Source organism: Schistocerca cancellata, chromosome 1 (genome assembly GCF_023864275.1).
Source record: "Schistocerca cancellata isolate TAMUIC-IGC-003103 chromosome 1, iqSchCanc2.1, whole genome shotgun sequence".
NCBI classification, from domain to species: domain Eukaryota; kingdom Metazoa; phylum Arthropoda; class Insecta; order Orthoptera; family Acrididae; genus Schistocerca; species Schistocerca cancellata.
The window spans coordinates 859,311,216-859,335,460 of NC_064626.1; the positions used below are offsets into that span (position 1 = coordinate 859,311,216).

At 41.3% G+C, this 24,245-nt stretch overlaps 2 protein-coding genes across 8 annotated transcripts in view; one reads left to right on the plus strand and one right to left on the minus strand.

Annotated features, from left to right (window-relative positions):
• LOC126189073 (Parkinson disease protein 7 homolog) overlaps nt 1-13,540 on the minus strand; it is a 147,107-nt gene extending 133,567 nt beyond the window's left edge. Inside the window, exon 1 of the mRNA XM_049930913.1 lies at nt 13,328-13,540. Within this exon, the coding sequence (XP_049786870.1) occupies nt 13,328-13,489 (162 nt within the window). The 5' untranslated portion in view covers nt 13,490-13,540. The remainder of the gene's footprint in view (nt 1-13,327) is intronic.
• A 219-nt stretch (nt 13,541-13,759) lies between these two features.
• Nucleotides 13,760-24,245, plus strand: part of LOC126189089 (motile sperm domain-containing protein 1-like) — a 52,619-nt gene continuing 42,133 nt past the window's right edge. The window contains exons 1-4 of one of the 7 annotated variants that reach the window (XM_049930914.1): nt 13,794-13,937; nt 14,018-14,181; nt 14,269-14,436; nt 22,169-22,332. In XM_049930914.1, coding sequence (XP_049786871.1) covers nt 14,304-14,436; nt 22,169-22,332 — 297 coding nt within the window. In that variant the 5' untranslated portion in view covers nt 13,794-13,937; nt 14,018-14,181; nt 14,269-14,303. Of the gene's footprint in view, nt 13,938-14,017; nt 14,182-14,268; nt 14,437-22,168; nt 22,333-24,245 lie in introns of all 7 variants that reach the window. The other 6 variants (XM_049930918.1, XM_049930915.1, XM_049930917.1 and 3 more) reach the window with 6 other exon arrangements.

Genomic DNA, 24,245 nt, shown 5'->3' on the forward strand with positions numbered 1-24,245 from the left:
CATCTCTGCCAGCAGAAGCCAGGCCACAATGAGCAGTGCAAGATGGTGGTGGGAGTAAGGAGTAGGCTGAGGTGGGGAGGAAGAGGGATAGCAGGATGGGGGGGGGGGGGGGGGAACGGGACAGTAAAATGATGCTTGTGCATGTGTGCGAGGTGGAGAGAGGGTAGGGCAGCTCGGTGCAGTAGGGAGGTTAGATGGATGGGGAGAGGGGAGGGGGGTAGCGGAAAAGGAGAGAAGGAAAAGATTGAGGCTCCGTTGCTGGAATGGAAACGGGGAAAGTGCTAGTTGTGTAAGGATGGTGACTAATAAAGGTTGAGGCCAGGAGGGTTACGGGAACATAGGATATATTGCAGAGAGAGTTCTCACCTGTGCAATCCAGAAAAGATGGTGTTGGCGGGAAAAATCTAGATGGCACACGCTGTGAAGCAGTTATTGAAATAAAGAATGTCTCGGAGGAATAGCAGGATAGGGTAGGGGTGTGATGGGGGACGGTAAAGTGTTGCTTGTGGGAGCGTACAGGGCCGAGGTGGAGAGGGTAGGACAGCTAGCTGCTGTCCGGAGGTTAGCAAAAAGGGGGGGTGTTGGGTTTTTTGGTGGAGAAGACCAGAGGGGAGTCTTGGTTGTCATGCTCGCGTAGGATATGACAGTGGTTGCAGCTTAACTTGTAGATCACGACTTGTTTCACAGGTAGCCCTGTCTTTGATGGGATACATGATGTATTTGACCTGGCTTCAGTAGCTGGGAGGATGTATGGGACAGGTGTTGCATCGAGGTATATTACAGGGGTATGAGGTATGAGGCAAGGGGGTTGGGAGCATGGGTTGTGTAGGGATGGAGGGGGATAGTGCAAAGGTTTGGTGGGTGCCAGAATACCACTACAGGAACGGTGGGAAGGATAGTGGGTAAGACATTTCTCATTTCAGGGCACAACAAGTGACAGTCAAAACCTTAGCAGAGAAAGTAATTCAGTTGGTCCAGTTCCCGGTGGTACTAAGTCACCAGGGGAATGCTCCTCTGAGGCCAGACGGTGGGACTTGGGAGGTGGTGTGTGACTGGAAAGATACAGCATGGAAGATCTGTTTTTGTACACAGTTGGGAGGATAATTATGGTCTGTAAAAGCCTCAGTGGGACCGTCGGTACCTATCAATGGGGACTCCTCATCACTACAGATGCAATGGCCGCAGGTGGCTAGGCTCCAAGGAAGAAATTTCTTGGTATGGAATGAGTGGCAGCTGTCAAATTGGAGGTATTGCAGGTGTTCAGTAGGTTTGACATGGACAGTGATACTGATGCAGCCATCTTTGAGGTGAAGCTCAACATCAAGGGCAATGGTTTGCTGGGTTGAGTAGGACCAGGTGAAACGAATGGAGAAGAAGGTTTCGATGTTCTGGAGGAATGTGGATAGGGCGTCCTCACCCTCGATGCTGATCACGAAGATGTCTTCGATGAATCTAATCTCAGGGAGGGTTTTGGAATTCTGGGTGTTTGGGAAGGATTGCTGTAAATGGCCCATGTACAGGTTGGCATAGGACGGTGCCATACAGGTCCCATAACTCTACCCCATAATTGCTGGTAGGTCACACCTTCAAAGGAGAAGTAATTGTGGGTGAGGATATAGCTGGTCATGGTGACTAGGAAAGAAGTTATGGGTTTGGAATCTGTCGGGCATTTGGGAAAGGTAGTAATCAACAGCAGTAAGGCCATCGGCATTAGAGATGTTAGTATAAAGGGATGTGGTATCAATAGTGACAAGCAGGGCACCAAGTCATAAGGGAACAGGAAGTGTAGAAAGTCGGTGGAGGAAATGGTATGTTTTATATAGGAGGGTAGGTTGCGGGCTGAAGATGTTGGTCTATGAAAGTGGAGAGCATAGTAACTAGGCACAGTGGGGCATCCTGGGTGGTTGGGTTTATGAACTTAAGAAAGCATGTAGAAGAGATAAGTGTGTTGGGAGTGGTAGGCGTGAGGAGAGAGATGGACTCTGCAGAGAGGCTGTTACATTCCAACCTGATTTTCCATTGTTTCATTTTGCCTGACAACTTTTCATCCACCCCATAAACCGGTGCTGTTTTCCTTTGTTACTATTTTCTAACACATTACTATACTCAGTGTCCGTGCTTCTTTCTTTCCTTTCTTGTGTTTCTCTTGTTGCCTTAAAAACTGCACTGCACACTGTATTTACGAGCCACACTGTACCAACCGGCCGCGCACAACAGCCACCTACAAGATCACGCCAATTGTTGGTGCAGCATCTCATGTCTCACATTACTCCTGCAATTCTATACCTTCAGCCTGATCATTCTTCCTGCATCACTCTCACGTATTTTCACATTTTATTTCCCATACCTTTGCTGTGTGACACGAACCTGTATCTCAGCCTACCAAACTGTCCCCACCCATCCAACCTCTCCTCCTCCTCTTTATTCCAGTTCACACATACTAACTTCACCTAATCTAGTCACATTTGTCGTCCTGCTCCTCCACACTCATCCACCCACAGAGCTGCAACACACATCGCTATCCTTTAATTTATTTTTTTCTTTGATCTCATTGTGTCTTCATGCCAATTGCATTTGGTTTCTGAATTTCACCATTTGCCTAGTCCCTCAGATTTCATCTTGTTTCCCCTTACTTCATCTCTTTCATCCTTCTCATGACTTTTTCCACATGTTTGGGTGTATTTTTGCGAATTGTTTTGGGCGTAATTCAACGTTATTTATGTATTTTTATAGTTTTTTATCCACCACCATGGATCCTTGTTCCTTCCGTCTTGTCAATACAGAAAATTTTCCTTATACCTAGCCAGAACCCAGTCCCATATACTGCTTCTGTGCTGTTGCTTAGCTCATGGAATCCCCGCAAATGGCTTTAGCGTCAAATTACCCATCTCTGGCTGCCACCCTTCCTGCCACAATGGCCTCCATTTGTTCAGATTCCACCAATCCCTCACCAACACTGTCCTACAGAACCACATCACTCGGTCCCAAACCTCCTTGCAATACGTTCTTTCCATCCGCAAAATTCTCCTGCTATGCAATACCAAATTCCTGGATCCCATAACACGCATTTAAATCCTTTCCCTCCAGGAACTAGAGTAACATGCACATTGCCATCTGAAAAAACTCTCCAGCCTGTTCACTTCTTCTCACGCCTTGGACTACCACTATCCACAAACTCTACAACCTCCAAACCTCCCCCATGTCCCCCCATAGCTGACAAACCCTGTCTCACAGACCTCCTACCAAAGACTCCCTTCCACCATCACACAGAATCCAGAATTTAAACAGACCAAAAACACAATCATAAACCTTTTCTCCAAAAGCCTTAGCCCCACAGAAGTATCAGCCCTTTCCAAAGACCTCACCTTATGCCCCACACCCAAATTCAGTCATCCAGGATAACTTCTCCCTGTCCCTACAATGGAAACACTTTTTCACCACCAATCACGCTCAACCAAGACCAATGTTGAGCCCTGCCTCAATCAGTTCACTCCTCTATCCAAGTGCGAAGTTGGGGCAAGGAGGCATTGAGAGGCACTCTGCTTGTCATATGCCTCCTTGACACTCACTACAGAACTGCTGCTGCTTTTTCTTTGGTGGTTGCTTGGATTGCTTTATCCTTACTTGCTTTGTCTTAGCATGTACACATGCAAGTACTCGTGCTGATGGTGGATGGTTGAACATTGGACGACGTCTGCATCAAATCGTTGACCTTAGGAACTGGTTTCTGCACAATGGTAGCAGAAGAAGTGGTGAAATGGGAGGTTTCATCGTCTTATAAACCTTTTTGGCTTCTGCATATGGGATCCGCTTGGTGACTTTTAGTTTCTGAATTTTTTGTTCCTCTGGAAAAACAGGGCTGTCTCGGCTCGAACTCTGTGGCTCCCAGAGCAGTTAACACAGTCTGCTGGAAATGGACGGTCAATCACAGCTTCATGGGCTGCCTTCCCTCATTTTCCACACATCTCTTCACTCCTGTAACTCAGCACTGTGTGACCAAAACTCTGCATTTGTGGCACCACAGCGGGTTAGGTACATAAGGCCTAACCCAAAGTCAGACTAATCCTGCCATGATGTGGTCAGGCAGTGTTGGAGAATTGAAGGTCACAATGAAGGTGGTAGTCTTCTCAATTTCTCCTTTATTCCTACACATCCTTTGCTCTTTGTTTACTATCCCCTGTAATGACCATTCCTGTTTAAGTTCGGCTATGTTGATGTCCATAATGTCACGGCATATGAACACACCCTTGCTAGAGTTAAGGGTGTTATGCAGTTCAACAATTACATCATATTCACAAAATTTTTCAGACTTCCTAAATAGTTCCACCTGCTTTGCCCTGTTAGTCTCAATCAGTAGGGAACCATTCCTCAGCCACTTTATAGACTTCAGGCTTCCAGTAATCCAGCCAAGCCTTTATAGATATAGAAGGGGGACACTTTTTCAAACATCAACCTCCTTCGACTTAATCACCAAAAACACATTTTTATTTATGACTCCTTGAGCCCTGTTACTATAATTCAACTGGTTCCAGTTATCAGGAGGGCTAGCCTCCTTCATTCATTTGGAGGACTGTGTATGGATACTCTCAGGTACACCCGACTGGGAGGAGAAAAGAAGATTGTAAGGGTTCCATCTTGGTCCTGCAATCAGCTAGGGAAATATGGATCCACTCAGACAGAGGCCTGCTTGCCTCAGTTAGCCTTGTACAACTGAGGTGCAGCAGGTTTCCCAGAGTTTCCCCACTAACAACTGTTCCACCTCAACAGCCATGCATCTCATCAGCACACAGCACACCTTGAGATTGAGGCTTTTTTATGGATGTTTATTCCATCCCCGCAATCCAGGTGGTCAAACCAAGATATCCATTCTCTGAGACACACAACGTTCCACCTTCGCGCCACACACTGGTCACTGAAGCATGCCCAGAGCTTACGGTGGCAGAGGACTGGTAGCACTTACCAGTCCCTAGCTCAGGAACCCTGGGGTCACCAAATGAATGCTGAGCCCCTGAGGGCAATGGCTAGAATTATTGATTTGTTGTGCTACATAATTATATTTTGTTATTTTCAATGAGTATTACACTCTCATTCTAATAGAAAGCAGGCAACTGGCAACAAGCAAGCATAATACTGAATCCCTGGGCAATGGCAAGAATCAATAGCTAACACAGTAATAACAATTTTCCCTTAAAAGTAGAGACAAATTTTAAAAGACTATAAATACACTGATGTACCGCAGCCAATACCTCACAGTACATGCAAGTATAGTTATGATTTCACATCTCAATTAAAATGAAGTAGTCCAAAGTTTAAGTTTCCTGTGAGTAAAGGACATTAAGTTATTGATTTAAATGAAATTACAAGTGACTGACTTGCCTCTAAAACCTTTTTAACCAAGTCACAATCTACAATAACTTGAAAAGGGTGTCAAAACAAGAATAAGCCCAGAGAAAGGATACGAAAACACAAAAATTAAGTGCTAAACAACTACATTATCAAATAGCCACAGATGAAAGGTGACAGCAATTATATCAAATATCACCAAAACAATTGGTATAATCACGTCTGATGCTCCTCTGAAGGAAATGCTGAATCACTGATAGATCATTAACACCTGACAGCAAATATGTGTTAATTGGTGGTGCAAACAATGTACACAGAAATGAAAGAAAATCTATGTAAACACATTCTAAGGCGTTTGGCGAAGGTCCAGGCAGTGGGTGTTGAGGCACATTGCAACTGATGGTTGGCTGATTTGGTGAGGGGACCAAACAGCACAGTCATCGGTCCCATAGGATTAGGACAGGATGGGGAAGAAAATCAGCCATGCTCTTTTATAGGAACCATCCCGGCATTTGCTTGAAGCAATTTAGGGAACTCACGAAAACCTAAATCTTCCCAAATGCAAGTCCACTGTGCTAACCACTGCGCCACCTTGCTTGGTTGTACGAGGGTGAGTCAAATGAAAATCTTAAATTTGTAATAACAAAACAAAATTTTGTGCAGTTATCCTGTAAGTTGGTAAGCATGCTATAAACAGCTTGCAGAATGGCCTGTAGGTGGCATCATAGTGGGGATGCACACATACCGTCGCAGTATCAGTATAAAGATGGCCACCCCACTTGCAACTTGCACCAGGAAAGAACAGCGTAGTGAAGGTGTGAAACCCTTGAAATTCATCGACGAATGAAGGTTCAATACGGTGATGCAGGTTTGTCACAGTAACAAGTCTACGAATGGAGTAGGAAGTTCGCAAATGGTGTGACTTCAGTGGAAGATGCTCCTCGTCCAGGTCAGGCACAACGAGTTGTGACTCCACAGAACATTGCAGCAGTTGAAGCCACGGTGAAGGAAAACCGCCGAGTGACACTGAATGACATTGCAGCATGTTTACAGGTTAGTCATGGGTCAGCAAACCACATTGTGCATGATGTGCTCCAGTTTCACAAAGTGTCTGCAAGATGGGTGCCATAGCAGCTGACTCCTGGAATGAGAGAATGACATGTTGATGCTTGTGAAGAACTTCTTCGGCACTTTGAACGAGAAGGTGATGGCTTCCTTGCAAGAATCGTTACTGGGGACGAAACCTGGGCTCACTTCCACCAACTGGAAGTGAAGAGAGCAAGCAAGGAATGGCGCCCTTCCTCATCACCAAAACCAAAGAAGTTTCAAACAGAACCATCAGCACGGAAGGTTATGCTGACACACTTTTGGAGCGAAAGAGGTGTCATTTTGGAGCATTACACGCCTAGAGGGACCACTGTCACCAGTGCATCATACACATATCTCCTAAAAAATCATCTGCAGCCTGCAATCAAATCAAAGCGATGTGGATTGCTGTCAGCAGGTGTCCTTTTGCAACATGACAATGCAAGGCCCCACACTGCCTGTACAACAGTTGCAACAATCACAGACCTGCATTTTGAGTGTCTTCCTCATCCACCATACTCACCAGACCTTGCCCCAAGTGATTTCCATATGTCTGGACCACTCAAAGACGCAAGTTCCGTTCTGATGAAGAGGTATGCCACGCGGTGCATGAGCGGTTGCGTGGACTACCAAAAGAATTTTTTTCTAAAGGAATTTATGCACTTTGTAAGTGCTGGAGGACTTGCATTGAGCATGGGGGAGATTATGTTGAAAAGTGATACAGCTTTGTACCATTTCCACACAATAAATAATATTTAAAAAAATATTTAAAGTTTTCATTTGACTCACCTTCGTATGTTTGCATCAACTGCCTCAGTTCACATGTTAACAGTCTACAAGGACAGTGACTTATTAGTATTTGTGTTAAAGATGTTAACATTGTTAAACTGCTCAGATATGACAATGATATGTGTACATGTCAGAGGACTTCTGAAGTTTGACTTGTGCTGGAGCAGAGTCTATTGCACTATATCACATAATAAGGGCCTTAAGGCCGAATATAAATAGTGAAAATAAAAAGTTTCTAAAGCCAATGACGGATATGATGTCTTTTAAAAAGAATCTGATAACTTGGATAAGTAGGAAACTGACTGCATAAGTGAGAATGAGTCAATACCTTCAAACTGAAAAGGTAACACTCCTGTTTCAGCAAGGAGGCTGTCTATGTGGCTAGTCCAGCATGGGCCACTGGCCAGTCTTACTCAATTATGATGCACTAGGCCCAATAAACAAAGGTGAAGGTGCCACTATACAATAAATCCAGTAGCCCTAGTTCATTGGGAACAAGACTAGGTCACAATAAATACAGACCTGAGTAGCACAATCCACACCTTAACAGGGGTGGGCAAGGAAGTAGATAGTGTTAACCTTTTGCAAGCTGCTAATCTTTAGCTGACACATAAAAGGCAGCCACATCAGCTTGTTGTCAAAGAGGAGTCCCACAAATCAGGACTGAGGAATAACATTCAAGTGATACATGCCCAAACCCAAGCAGAGATTTGGGATTGAATGGACCATGGTATGACATCAGAAATGAATTACTCATATTTTCACAGGATAGAAGGGGAAGTTATGGAAAAGGGTTTATATGGAGGACCCTCAGATGGTGCCTTGGAGCTTGTGTTCAGCCAAGGATACAGGTCGGGAGCTATAACAAATGCAACAGTCATTGAAATACAGTGTGAGGGTGACTGACCTGATTGACGTCACTACCCCACTGATGGCAATGAAGCCATTTGGGAGACCACTCTCTTGGACCCATGGTGAGTTGAGTGATATGCCACCTCTAGCACAAAGCAACTGTCAGAATAAAAAGTGATGAAAAAACTGTTAGCAATCCTGAAAATCCCAAGTCATGGAGGATAAGCAAAATGTGATGGCATGTGTTATATGCTTTATGTAGGTAAAAAAGGACTGCACTGAGATCGTGCTTAGAAAAAATCTGGGGGATGGCTATTTCCAACCTAAACAGATGGTCCCGTGATTCAAGAAAATAGCATAATCAGTGGACTACCATCCCTTAAAGCAGTTTGCAGGGCATGTTTGTGATGCTAACTGGTCAGTATCAGCCAAGACACATAGGGTTTTGCCTGGTTTAAGCACTGCAACAATGACAATGCCTTACCAGCGGAAAGGGAAAACATTAAAATACGGTTGAAGATCCTGAATATATGAATCCTTTGATTAACATTCAGAGGTTGGATCATCTGATTATGAATCAATACAGGACCTGAAGAAGCATCATGTAAGGAAGCTGAAGGAGCTCCAATCAGTGGAAAGTTCATTTTGTAATTCAGTGTGATGGGGGTAAAGGACAGGGAGATGTTTTCAAATTCTCTTATTAGTTCTAAAGGTAGCTATGTCATCTAACCTCTAAGAAATAAATAATCTGAACTTGAGGCTGCAATGAATGGTATCAATATTTATTGCATAAGTACTGTGGAGTTCTGGTAGGAGTTTGAAATAAGTGACATTAACATTCATAACTTGGAGAAGTCAGTACTGTATCAAGAATATAAAAAATGAGAATGTGTATACCTCTACCAAATCAGGTACAAGATATAAAAGAAGGCAAGAAGCATATCCGTTGATTGTGGAAAAAATATTCTGAAGTAGCAGCTGTGCAGTTCTATGAAATACAAGTAAAAGTTATAGTCATCCCAATATTTAGACTACCTACTGACAATACAGAAATATTCATTGATCAATTAGAAACACTGCTGACTGTTCTGCCTCCTGAAAGAGTCACTGTAATTGTCTTTGGAGACCTCAATATAAATCTTGTGAATGAAAGTTTGCTGAAAGATCTGTTCTTGACCTTCTATGTAATTAAACTTATTTCACCACAAATATGAAACTCCAAGAATAACAAATAATAAGCAAATTCTCGGGGTCAACATCTTTTCAAGTGCCTTGTAAACAAACATTTTCTACAGATAAATGTGTACCCTTTATCAACAGCCTAAGTAATAAGTTCTGGGCAGGAGTACTGTCACAGCTAAGCAAGAACAATGCTTAATACACCTTTTCTTCACACTCCATGGAAAATTTCAGGTTGTGCATATCAAGAATCATATCCCACAGTAGAACGAATCCCACTTGCTGGATTACAACTGGCATTAAAAATTCTTCAATGACTAAAAGGACAAAGTTATAAAATGAAAGCACCCACAGTTTATAACACCATCTTATGAATTATATGATGGGAGGCAATATCAAAATTTGATTAGTTGGGCAAAAATTATGAGAAATGTTAGCTTAATAACACAATCTGGTAACAAATAAGAAGCCATATGGGGAAGTGTGAAACAGGGAAGAGATGTAAAGATCCGGAAATAATTCTCAGACACACAGAAAAAATATTAATGTGAAAATAGAAGACTTTTAAATTATGCAGCTAACACATGAAACTCATATTAAGGAAAAAACTGGAATGTTCAAAAGCTGCTTGTAGTATGAGGGTCACTGCAACAAATGAATATGGCTCAAGTGTGTGGAACCTGTACCAGAAAGGACTAACAGGGGATATTGAATGTATACAGAGAAGGGCAGCACAAATGGCCACAGGTTTGTTTAATCTGTTAGAGAGTGTCACAGAGATAGGCCTACTGAAAGAACTGAAATGACAGACTCTTGAAGACAGATGTAAACTATCCTGAGGAAGTCTACTAACAAAGTTTTCAAGAACCGGCTTTAAATGATTACTCTACGGATATACTACAATCCCCTACATCTAGCTCACACAGGGATCATAAGGATGAGATTAGAATAATTACTGCATGCACAGAGCAGTCAAACAATAATTCTTCCCAACCTCCATATGTGAATGGAACAGGAAGAAACCCTAATAAGTGGTACAATGGGACATATCCTCTGCCATGAACCTCACAGTGGTTTGCAGAGTATAGATGTGGATGTAGATTAACATGGAATGTTAATGACATGCTGATCTGTTCAAATCAAGATTGCTTCACTTGTACGACCTTGCGCGAACATTGCCAGTTTGTCATATATTGAAGGAGTGGTTTCCTGGAAGGCTGAAAAATCCCACCAATGAAGCCATTGTTTAAAAATGGCAATGAATACAAGGTGGTAATTTAATAACCCATAACATACATCCAGCATCATCCAAAATATCAAAGAAATAATAATAACATGCCACACGGGGAGGAGGAGTCAAAATCTAGTCTAGCAGAAGTCAATTTACTTATTTCTAAAGTAATTCATACTGTTAACAATGGCAACCTTCCAGGAAAAAAAAAAAAAATAAATAATATATGGAAGTGCCTGGTATCCAAGGAACTGGCAAATGTAGTTTGAACCATTTCAACAAAATAGAAGCTAGATTTTAGAACTTAAGTCAACTCATTTCAGTCACAAAATTAGTTTACTATCAGAAACAAAGAAAGTCAAAATAAGAGGACACAAGGAAGTGTTTTAGGTCCTACACCAGTTCTCATATACACAAATGAGGTACAAACCACTGACAATGGAGGCAAAGTAAAGTTATTTGCAAATGACACTAGTGTGTTGGTATGTACTCAAAAGGAATTCTGGTATAGCTTACAACTACTGAGCAAGTCCTCAAGTATGTGTACCCTTTGGTTGATGCTAAAAGACTGCTACTAAATTTGAATAAAACAAATTACATGTAATTTGGGAAATTATGTACAAATGATAAGATAAATATAGTGTAAGGTGACAAAGCCTTCGAATAGAACCTACAAAGCTACTAGGGATTCATGTTGGTAGAAACCTAAATTATAAATACACTGTAATGAAACCTATTTAGACATTCATTCAGTTCAGACTGTTTTGCTCTAAGAATTATCTCAAACATTTACATGTGGAAGCTGCAAGGATGGCATACTCTGACAATTTCCAGTCCCTTGCCACATGTACAATAACATTTTGATGTGCCACCACCTGCCATTTAAAAGAATTATTTTGTATTAAAACATAGTGTTATCCAAATAATAATCCATTGCCACCCACAGACGCATTGGAACCACTATTCAAAAACAAGAACACTAATGGTATCCTAAAATACACACATAGGTATCAGGATGAACACACAATTTTCAAACAAATGATGATTCTTGTAGCTGTGCAACACCCAACAGAACGCAGCCCTCCATACACATCAAGCAAAAACAACAAAACAACACACACTCCAAGGCACACGAGCCATAATTGGGTTAAACTATACAACACACTGTCAACCTACATCAGAAAATAAATTAAAATGAAAGCAGAAGTGTACAGGAGACGAGATACTGGCAGTAGTAAAGCTGTGAGGACGGGGCATGAGTCATGCTTGGGTAGCTCAGATGGTAGAGCACTTGCCCGTGAAAGGTAAAGGACTCGAGTTCGAGTCTCGGTCCAGCACACAGTTTTAATCTGCCAGGAAGTTTAAGAACTGTACAAAGATTCTACTCAGGTAATGTCTGTACTGTGAAATGATTATGTAGGCCCCACAGCATTCAGCTGAATATGTTTAGAGACTATATTAAACCAAACACAAAACTACTGGGTTTCTTATCCTTTTAAATTGTTAATATGTTTACATCTTTAACATCATAAAATGAAATATAAGTATATAAATAAATCTTTACAGTGAAATAAAAACAAAACAATACCCTGATCGAAGTAACAATAATCTTCTCGAAAGCACACAACTGTGAAATCATGGCCTGCTGCTGAGGAACATTCAATACCATTTTGCTTTACTCTCATGCATTTCAATATGTTTCAATGCTTCTTAGTGCACAAAGTGATCAACACATTCCTGCTTCAGTCTGTCTTCTTCTGCAGTGGTGACCCTCTTGTTGTCATCCAATATATGAATAGTATATCTGTGTTTACACACAGCAGATATCAACTAGTCTCCAGCATACACAATCCGGTTCATGTCAGCAGAAGGCACAGATTATTCCACTCCACTGGTTTCTGCTTTCTGAATGGAGTTGTTCATGAGGTAGGCACGGTGTGCTTGGGCGTTATCATCTTGAAATACGAACCTGTCATTGAAATTTACACTGTAGGACTGCACAATAGGCTGTCCCAACACTGTACAGCCCTCTGATTACCTTTGACAGTGATAAGGTGCCCAAATATGAATGATATTGGCACTAAACACAACTGATCAACCTCTTTGTTAAACAGGCCTTCATAACCTCGGCATAGGCATTAGATAAAACTTTTTCTCATTGGTGAAGAGAACCTGATGTTTTTGACCTAGGTTCTATTCCAGGTGTTTTTCTGTGCACCACTATACTTTTGAGGGAGACGATTTGCACTGTTAGATGACTACAGGACAAACGGAACGTGTGGTTGCATTCTGTCTGGGCTGACACATACCACTCTGTTGCCTTATAGGCAGTGCAGAAGATCTATCGCATTTCTCTCAGGTTACCCACAAAAAATTATTTATAGTTATCAGTCATTACCTGTTTGTATTGACAATGTTCGAAACTATGAGACATCTTTAAGGTTCTTTGTCTCATGGTAGAGGTTGAATGTTTGAATGATATCGCTGTGATATGTGCCGACCATCTTTCTTGTCACAAAACGGTCTTTTGAAGTATGTTGACAGACTGAACATGACTGGAGACGTGCACTCAACTTAACCCACCGAACTTCACTGAAAATGCAATTTTACTTTTACCCCTATTACAGACGTTTTGATAAAAAACATGTGAGTTCTCGTTTTCTAATAAAAATCGCCTGTTATTGATAGTAGAAGAAATTCATACACTTTTCATTTTCCTAAAATTGAATTTAGCCTACATGAAATTTGCATGTACATTCGGAAAACATCCATGTTACATTTGCTGTCTACGAATGAACAAATAAATAAATGGAAAATTAATACAAATCGTCTGTGGAAGCAACTTACGCCGGCACGACGCAAGACATCAACGGATATCACAAATTCCATTTCTTCTGCTCCCTCTGCTAACAAAACGATAGCAGATTTCTTAGCCATTGCCACTGTTTCACTCGTGAGAAACGCTTTCTGTAAGGCAAATATACAAGCTGTTGAGCGTCGCAGTATCATGCCATTACACACACAATACAAACGCCGTTGACGGCACTGACCTTTGTCAATGTCGTCTGCTCCTTGCCAACCTTCGAATTACACATGCATGATTGCGGAATTTTGTTCATTGTGGCAGGAAATCAGTTAAAACTTTTAGTAATTTTGTCTTCCATTGGCTATCTTCAAAACATGAAGATTTTTATAATATTCACCGCATATGAATTATTGTTACAGATTGTAGCTGCAAATCATTATAAATTTGTCAGCATGATTTCGCTCTTTGTGTTGTTTTTCCGGAAAGATATGAATTGAGTCAAGGTTGTTATTGTTTGCATGAGATTCTTAAATTAAAGGTTTGGACTGCAAGTGTTGTATTGTATACGTTGTATGTCGTTTTAGTTACGGAACAATTAACATACGTGGTTGTATAGTTCTGTATGTATTTTTGTTTTATTTCTAGCTTACAGTAAGTAAAGTGAGAAAATCAGCTGTTTGATAAGCTTAGCCAGGTTGATGAGACTGTTATAATCCTCCCTTATATTTCAGTGTTGCGATATGTTCTTGAGACCTACCTGTTACGATAAAATTAGTTGTTATTTGTTAATAGATTTCGTACACCTCTTCGACTCAACGTCACGTGTGAATGAGAAGGGATCGTGTTTTTCATGGGAAGACAAGGCATAAGAATTGTTATCGGCGTTGTCACTATCGTATGTTCATACAGTCATTGACAAGACAGGTAGAAAATAGAATTATTGTTAAGTGCATTCCATACAGCTTTCGATATTCTGTTTCAGTGACGTGATTGTGATCAAGAATAAATGTGGTTGGAATGCATCCTGGACCGATTCAAGTGCCTGTCTTCGTATATCCAACACCAATCATATTTTATCTTGAAGAGCAAGCGTCACACAAACAAGTATTAACTTTATACAATCCTTACGAATTTCCAATTAGATTCAGAGGTAAGCAAAGTTAGTGACTGTTCTATAAAACGTTCTTTTCTGATAAAAACCTCATAAGATGGAAACAGCTATTTTGTAGAGGATTACGTAAAATTTTGCTGCAGTGAATAAACGAAATGTTAAGGACAATTATTTTGAACATTGTTTCATTTAGCTGTTAGATTTTTAATTTAAACATGTTCAAGTAAAGAAAGTGGTATATTGAGTCTAAAGTTTGCGAGACTGCTTAGTAACATTAATTGTGGTAGAAATGACCTGGTTTCTGTGGAGGTAAAACTGTTGTGCAATTCAACTATTCAAATCATAGCATTGACATGTTGAATATAGTCAGTAGTTTCGGGTACAGGTACATACTAAGAGTCAAATCTTCAACTTGTGAATGCAAAACTGTAGTTTAACAAATTTAACTATAGTATTAACAGAAAGAGATCCCAAAATAAGATTTTTCATCAGTGATTTTAGTGATCACAATATCTATCAAGACAACTCAATTTTATGCTAGTGTTGGAAAAATACAAGACACTCTCCAGTAAAACTGATGTAAATAAAATATTTTGCAGCTTTTGTAATGTGTTTCTTCATTATTTTGATGCAGTAACTCGAGTGAAAAAGTGGAGTGTTAGTGTGGTTAAAATAATTGTTGAGGAAAGTAAGTCATATAACAAACATAATGGGAATGAAGGTCCCGTAATTCCTTAACCACATCAAATTACACCATTATTCGAAAAGTATGTTGAAAATTCATCAAATGTTCAATAAGACAGTAAGGAAAGCTAAATGGCATATTAATGATAAATGCACATAGCACACACATACACCCACACAGCTACAATATTCTGGCAGAATATGTCGTACCACACCACAGCTCTACTGATGTGAGGGATTGATAGAGTGAAATGAGTTAGCTGAGAAAGAAGTTGGGAAGTAAGTGGTAAGGTTTGAAGGAACTGTGACTAACGGCAAGGAGAGAATAGCAACAAGTGCACTTGATTGGAATATGGCTACGACTGATCCCATTCTGGTGCGTGTGTGGGACTTGCATGTGCTACACACTGATGTGGAGGAGTAGCATAAGAGAGAGAGAGAGAGAGAGAGGTAGAACAGAGGAAGGTGCAAGTATAGAACAAGTCAAGTTTGAAGCCATGGGGACAAGAGCGGGTGTCAGATGGCGATTATTGGAGATTGAGGTCAGAAGGCTTGTATGTGTTATAAGGACAATTGCCATTTATGCAATTCAGAGAAATAGTTATTGAGGGCAAGATCCAGATGCGACATGTCATGAAGCAGCCCTTGAAGTCAAGTAGTCGTGCTCAGCAACATTTCAATCACTGTGTGGTCAGTACTACTCGGTTGATCATGTGGACTGTCAGTTGGTGGTCATGCCCTTGTTATAGCCTGTCAACACTTTAGACCAGAGCTGAAATAGGAAATTTTGTAAATTAGAGAGGGGAAATTGGTGAAGGGATACTCCTTTTTAGAGGGATGTTAGGATTGTGAGAAATGTGTTTGTTTCAGAAGGCTTTCAGTTTCCAGAAGGCCTTAATATGTAAGCATAAAATGTGTTTCATAATTCTACAACAGTCTGTGATATTGATCTCTAGTTGTGTTCATCTTTTTGACTTATCTTTCGTGGAAAGTGGGATTACTTGTGTATTTTTCCAATCACTTGAACACTTTGTTCCTTCAGTGATCTATGGTACATTACTGCTAGAAAAGAAAGCTCTTTTGCGTACTCTTAAGTAGAATCGAATAGGAATCCCTTCAGGTCCAATTGCCTTTCCTCTGTTATGGGTAATTTTAAATAATTTTCTACCCTGCGGTCACTTGTTTTGATATGTCACTTTGACATTTCATGTGATACTTAAAAGGAGAAACCACAATATTAGACTGTCAGCGAGAGCGCACCGCTAGTTCCTGCTACTAATAATGCGAGTACATCATTCGCTTGTTATATATTTTTACAAGATTGAAACAGGAGTGACTGCAGTAATGGATAGGATCTGTGATTGTTGTGTACAGATCCGAGCTGAGCTGGCGGCCCTTCGCTCACAGCTTCAGACTGCGTTGGCTTCCATCACACAGATTGAGGCTGCTGCCAGGGGGCATCACTGTGGGGGATCGGACGCGGGGATGCAAGGGACGTCGAGCACGTCCCACGTGTCCTCTGATCAGTCTACTGCTGTGACCTCCCCGGGTACTGCCTGCACGTGGTCGAGTGGGAGAGCATTCCAAAGTCTGGCAGGCAGCAAAAAACTTTCCGAGGGGCCGATCGTAGGGCCTCCCCGGTTTGTTTGACAAACAGGTTTCGGGCGTTATCTGTAGTTGACAATGTCTCTGAGCCGGATGCAGTCGTCCCCCCTGTTCCAGAGGAAGCTTCTCGGCCCGCAAGGTTTGGTCATTCACAGAGGGTGGGTTTGCTGGTAGTTGGGAGCTCAACGTTAGGTGTGTAATAGGGCCCCTTAGGAACATGGCTGCCAAGGAGGGGAAGGAAGCCAGTGTGCATTCCGGGGGGGGGAGTCATTCCGGATATGGAAAGGGTGCTACCGGATGCCATGAAGAGTACAGGGCGCAGCCAACTGTAGGTGGTGTCTCATGTCAGTACCAATGACGTGTGTCGCTTTGGATCAGAGCAGATCCTGTCTGGTTTCCGGCGGCTTGCGGAAGTGGTAAAGACTGCCAGTCTTGCTTCCGAGATTAAGGTAGAGCTCACCATTTGCAACATCGTCGATAGAACCGACTGTGGTCCTTTGGTGCAGAGCCGAGTGGAGGGTCTGAATCAGGCAGTTCCGTGACGGTGTAGGCTGCAGATTCCTTGACTTGTGCCATTGGGTGGTGGGTTTCTGGGTTCCGCTTAACAGGTCAGGAGTCCACTACACACAGGAGGTGGCTACATGGGTAGCGGGGGCTTTGTGGAAGGGACTGGGCGGTGTTTTAGGTTAGAGGGTCTCAGGGAACCACAGAAGGGGCATCCGTTAGAAAGTGGGCAGGTAAAACACAGTAAGGTAGTTGTAGAAATGATTGGTATTGTAGTTGTAAATTGTTGTTGCTGTGTTGGGAAAGAACCAGAGCTCCAAGCCCTAATAGAAAGCATTGAACCTCAAATAGTTGTAGGTACAGAGAGCTGGCTAAAGCCGGAAATAAGTTCAGCCAAAATTTTTTCAAATGATCTAACAGTGTTGTTCAGAAAGGATAGATTAAATACAGTTGGTGGTCGAGTATTTATTGCTGTCAGAGGTAGTTTGCCTTGTAGCGAAATTGAAGTAGATAGTTCATGTGAAATAGTATGCGTCGAGGTTATACCTGACAATCGGACTAAACTATTAATTGGGTCGTTTTACTGACCCCCGACTCAGAAGACATAGTTGCTGAACAGGTCAAAGAAAACTTGAGTCCGATTTCAAATTTGTACCCTGCCCATACAATTATAGTCGGTGGTGACTTCAATCTACCCTCAATATGCTGGAAAAATTATATGTTTAAAGCCGGCGGCACGCAAAAAACATCATCCGAAGTTGTACTGAATGCTTTCTCAGAAAATTATTTTGAACAATTAGTTCATGAGCCCACTCGAAGCGTAAGTGGTTGCGAAAGCATACTTGACATTTTAGCAACAAATAATCCTGGACAAATAGTGAGTGTTGTGACGAATACAGGGATTGGCGACCACAAGGCAGTTGCTGCTAGGCTGAATACCGTAACACTTACAACCATCAAAAAGAGACACAAAGTATATCTATTTAAAAAAGCTGATAAAAATGCTCTTAATGCCATTTTAAGAGACTGATCATGTAAGTGTAGAAAAGTTGTGAAATGTTTTCAAAGAGATAGTATTAACAGCAATTGAGATATATACCACATAAATTAATAAGTGATGATACTGAACCCCCATGGTACACAAAACGGGTCAGCTCATTGTTGCAGAAGCAACGAAAACAGCATGCCAAATTTAAAAGAACACAAAATTCCCAAGATTGGTAAAGTTTTACAGAAGTTCGAAATATAGCTCGTACTTCAATGCGAGATGCTTTTAAAAATTTCCACAATGAAATTCTGTCTCGAAATAGGGCAGAAAACCCAAAGAGATTCTGGTCATACAAGCACGCCAGCGGCAAGACGCAATCAATACCTTCACTGCGCGATAACAACAGTGATGACAGTGCCACTAAAGCAGAGTTATTAAACACGGTTTTCCGAAACTCTTTCACCAAAGAAGGCGAAGTAAATTTTCCTGAATTCCTATCAACGGTCAACTGCCAAGTTGAGAAACATAGAAGTAGATGTCCTCGGTGTAAGAAAACAGCTCAAATCACGTAATAAAGGCAAGGCCTCCGGTCCATATTGTATACCAGTCAGGTTCCTCTCAGGGTATACTGATAAAATAGCTCCATATTTATAGCAATTATATACAACCACTCACTCACAGAAAGATTCGTACCTAAAGACTGGAAAATTGCTCTAGTCACACCATTACCCAAAAAGGGAAGTAGGAGTAATCCACTGTGTTACAGGCCTGTATCACTAACATCGATTTGCAGTAGGGTTTTGGAACATACACTGTATTCGAACATTATGAAGTACCTCGAAGAAAACGATTCATTGACATAGCACAGAGTCAGAAAATATCCAGAAGGAGATTTTCACTCTGCAGCAGAGTGTGTGCTGATATGAAACAACCTGGCAGATTAAAACTATATGCCAGACTGAGACTCAAACTCGGGACCTTTGCCTTTCGCGGACAAGTGCTCTACCATCTGGGCTACCCCTAGCACGACTCGCGCCCCGTAGATAGAAGACGAGGTACTGGCAGAAGTAAAGCTGTGAAGACAGGGTGCAATCGTGCTTGGGTAGCTCAGATGGTTGAGCACTTCCTCACGAAAGGCAAAGGTCCCGAGTTCGAGTCTTGGTCCCGCACACAGGAAGTTTCAGAAAATATAGTTCTTGTGAAACACAACTAGCTCTTTATACTCTTGAAGTAATAAGTGCTATTGACAGGGGATGTCAAATTGATTCCATATTTTTAGATTTCCAGAAGGCTTTAGACACTGTTCCTCACAAGCGTCTTCTAACCAAATTTTGTGCCTACAGAGTATCGCCGCAGTGGTGTGACCGGATTCGTGATTTCCTGTCAGAAAGGTCACAGTTCGTAGTAATAGATGGAAAGTCATTGAGTAAAACAGAAGTAATATCCGGCATTTCCCAAGTAAGTGCTATAGGCCCTTTATTGTTCCTGATCTATATTAACGACATAGGAGACAATCTGAGTAGCCGTCTTAGTGTTTGCAGATGATGCTGTCATTTTATCGTCATTTAAACTCATCAAATGATCAAAACGACTTGCAAAATGATTTAGATAAGTTATCTGTATGGTGCGAAAAGTGGCAATTGACCCTGAATAAGGAAAAGTGTGAAGTTATTCAAATGAGTCCTAAAAGAAATTAGCTAAATTTTGATTATGTGATAAGTCATACAAATCTGAAGGCTGTAAATTCAACTAAATACTTAGGGATTGCAATTACAAATTACCTAAATTGGAACGATCAAATAGATAATATTGTGGGTAGAGCAAACCAAAGACTGTGATTCATTGGCAGAACACATAGAACGCGCAACAGGTCTGCCAAAGAGACTGTTTACACTGTGCTTGTCCACCCTATTCTGGAGTATTACTGTGCGGTATGGGATCCGCATCAGGTGGGACTGACGGATGACATCGAAAAAGTACAAAGAAGGGCAGCTCATTTTGTATTATTGCGAAATAGGGGAGATAGTGTCACAGACATGATACATGAATTGGAGTGTCAATCATTAAAACAAAGACAATTTTCGTTGCGACGGAATCTTCTCATGAAATTTCAATCGTCAGTTTTCTCCTCCGACTGCGAAAACATTCTGTTGGCACTTACCTACATAAGGAGAAATGATCATCACGATAAAATAAGAGAAATCGGGGCTCACACAGAATAATTTAAGTGCTCGTTTTTCCCGCATGTGTAAAGAGGCATGGCCATTTCGAAAAACATGCATGGTTTTTCACTAAAATTGTGCAATGGCCATATTGGAAAGTGGGGGACATTGCAGTAAAAGATGTTTTACAGTAATAGGGATTCTGATAAACATTACCTAGTGGACCTTCTTTGCATTTTTCATATATGTTGTACAATATATGTAAATAATATACACTACTGGCTATTACAATTGCTACACCACGAAGATGACATGCTACAGACATGAAATTTAACCAACAGGAAGAAGATGCTGTGATATGCAAATGATTAGCGTTTCAGAGCATTCACACAAGGTTAGTGCCAGTGACGACATTTACAACATGCTGACATGAGGAAAGTTTCCAACCGATTTCTCATACACAAAACAGCAGTTGACCGGCGTTGCCTGGTGAAACGTTGTTGTGATGCCTCGTGTAAGGAGGACAAAAGCGTACCATCACGTTACCGACTTTGATAAAGGTCAGATTGTAGCCTATCGCGATTGCGGTTTACCATATCGTGACATTGCTGCTCGCGTTGGTCAAGATCCAATGACTGTCGGCAGAATATGGAATCGGTGGGTTCAGGAGGGTAATACGGAATGCCGTGCTGGATCCCAACGGCCTCGTATCACTAGCAATCGAGATGACAGGCATCTTATCCACATGACTGTAACGGATTGTGCAACCACGTCTTGGTCCCTGAGTCAACAGATGGTGACGCTTCCTAGACAACAACCATCTGCACGACCAGTTCGACAACGTTTGCAGCAGCATGGACTATCAGCTTGGAGACCATGGCTGCGGTTACCCTTGACGCTGCATCACTGGCAGGAGCACCTGCGATGGTACACTCAGTGACGAACCTGGGTGCACGATTGGCAAAACGTCATTTTTTCTGATGAATCCAGGTTCTGTTTACAGCATCATGATAGTCGCATCCGTGGCATGACAGTTCAAATGATGAAACTTGTTACTGACTCTGTACTGCCCATAACAACAGATATCTTCGTCATTCTTTGACTACAAGTGTTTTCCTTCAGGTTGGTCTAATATATCAAATGTTAAAAGTTCTATAATGGCATTAATGTTTTTTTTTTTCTTCATGGACAAAAAAAAAAGAAATGTTATTTATAACTATAGTTTTAAGTTTATGTGTTTTGTGATAACCTTTTTTTTTTTTTTTTTTTCCAAATATGCTCTTCTGATCTATTTAGAAACTCGGAGGCAGAAGGAATGACAGTCTTCTTTTTCTCATGGGGGAATTATAGCTTCAAACACTACATAAATATGTGTCATCATGTAGTGCATGACAGAGAAAGCAACAGCTTTTCTAAAGTAACGAGTTTCCTCTTAATTTGGTACTTTTCGCTTAGCTTGAGTAAACACAAGTAGTTGGCTCTTCCTCTTTCCTTGAAGTGTTGACTTTTTGATGGGCTCTACACAACACAATGTACAGATGACTGAGTCTCCGGAACAGAATGAACAAATGAATTGATTGTGTTCTGTGCCAGTAACCACATGAGTAATATGATGACAGCTAACTTTCCTAAAACTGCAAACTAATATTTGATTCCAGTTTTTAGGGAAAATAAACATATTATAAGGCTTGTTTACCACCATTTTAAATTTTCAACTGTCAATTGTTACCAAAACAGTTAACATATTTGCGTAACCCATCATTGTTTTTCAGTACTATTATTTTAATGGTCATCGTATCTGAGATAACCTACTTAATTTTTTTTCCAGTGTTGTGCACTGCTCCAAACAAGTACACAGTTGTAGATCCTGAGGGTTCTATTAGACCTCGCTGTTGTATTGATATCGTCGTTAGACATAATGCAGTTACATTGGCGAATTGCAACATCACAGATAAATTTAGGATACAGATGCAAAATCATACAACTAAACAGGTAATTTTGTTGTTACTCTTTTGATCTCAAAAAATGTGTTTGTTTATTTATTTATATTGAGTTCTGCCGATTCTTGTGAATACATCATAGCATATAGAACATATGTTTTCCAAGTTTGTTATGTTTGCGTTCTATGGTACTACATAAGTATTACTAATCAGTTTTAATTAAAGCATCTACAACTTTGGTTCTATTAAAGAAAAAGAAAACATATTTAAATATGTTTACAATAATAAACATGCGTACAGCTAAGGAGCTGGGAATGTATGAGAGTTTTACAGGTACATGGCTACTTGCATTGTGGCTTTGAACTCCTCCGTAGTGTAAAATGAGGCCATTACAAATCTTACAGCTACTCAAATGTATTCCCTTCTGTACCATCTGAGGTATGTAAGTTAATTACTGAGATCAAGCTGTGGGATCTAAACATCATTTCCAGATCATTTTTCATTTCAGAATCCTTTAGAGTATATACATTTAAATCACCACAGACTACTAACTGCTTACAATAGCATAGTAAGGAATCCGTTGCTTCATAAACAGTTCAAGGTTCTCAGTGGAGATACATATGCAATTACTAAGGATGTACTATTTTTCGATGTTAATTCACATGTGGATGCTTGTGTCCCAGTTTCCACAAAATCTATTTCTTTTGATGTTTATGAACTGGAGTTCTGTCGTAATATATGTAACAATTCTTCCTTTTCCCGTATTAGTTCTGCTTGAGTAAGGCACTAGAGTTTCATCTTTATTATGAAAAGGATAGTTGCTACTCACTGTATAGCAGACATGCTGAGTTGCAGATAGACACATCAAAAAGGCTGTCAGAAAATGAGATTTCGGCCACCAAGGCCGTCATTGGTGACGCGCGCGCACGCCCACACACACACACACACACACACACACACACACACACACACACACACACACAGCTAGGTCTCTGTTGCTAAAGCCACATTGCAAGCACCACCCACTGACAGTATGGTCACAGAGCAACCAGAGACCTGGTTGTGCGAGAGAGGGAGGGGGGGGGGGGGGGGGGGGTGAGAGAGAGAGAGAGAGAGAGAGAGAGAGAGAGAGAGAGAGAGAGAGAGAGAGAGTGTGTTTGCACTCTTCAGCATTTTGTGGGGCACTCTTGTTTTAATTTCTTTCACAACAGTATGTCTGAATCCTGATTCTAAACTAAATCGGGTACGCCTCAGCTGCTATTAACCACAGGTATCTTACTATGTGTTGCCCCACCCCCACACCCATCCCCACAGTATATTTTCTGCAAGAATATATCATCAAATAGAGATTACATGTGTTCTGTGTCTTATCACGTAATGGAAACCCCGGATGGAATAATGACAATATTATGAAAAGCATAGCTATTCACCATATAGTGGAGATGCTGATTCGCTGATAGGCACAACAAAAAGACTGGCAAACAAGGGAGCTTTCGGCCCGAAAAGCTCTCATCGGATTCAGACACCCCCCCCCCCCCCCCTCTACACACACACACACACACACACACACACACACACACACACACACACATTCATGCAAATGCAACTCGCATAAACACAACCACCATCTCTGGCTGCCAAGGCCAGACTGGCCTCGGCATCAGAGACAGTGTTCATGTATGTGAGAGGTGCGTGCGTGCAGGCACATGCACACACCTGATTCCAATGAAGGTGTTGTTGACCAAAAGCTTACTTGTTTTTGACAGTCTTTTTGTTATGCATATTTGCGACTCAGCATCACCGCTATATGGTGGGTGGTAATCTGTCCTTTTCATAATGTTGTCATAACTTCATCACACATTTGCATTTGTTGCAGTTCTCCAATGACACGATTAACTTTGGGTGAACTAAACTGCAGGAAACATTAATTGGGACCCCGAAGATGTTCATGCTGACTTTAGGGGT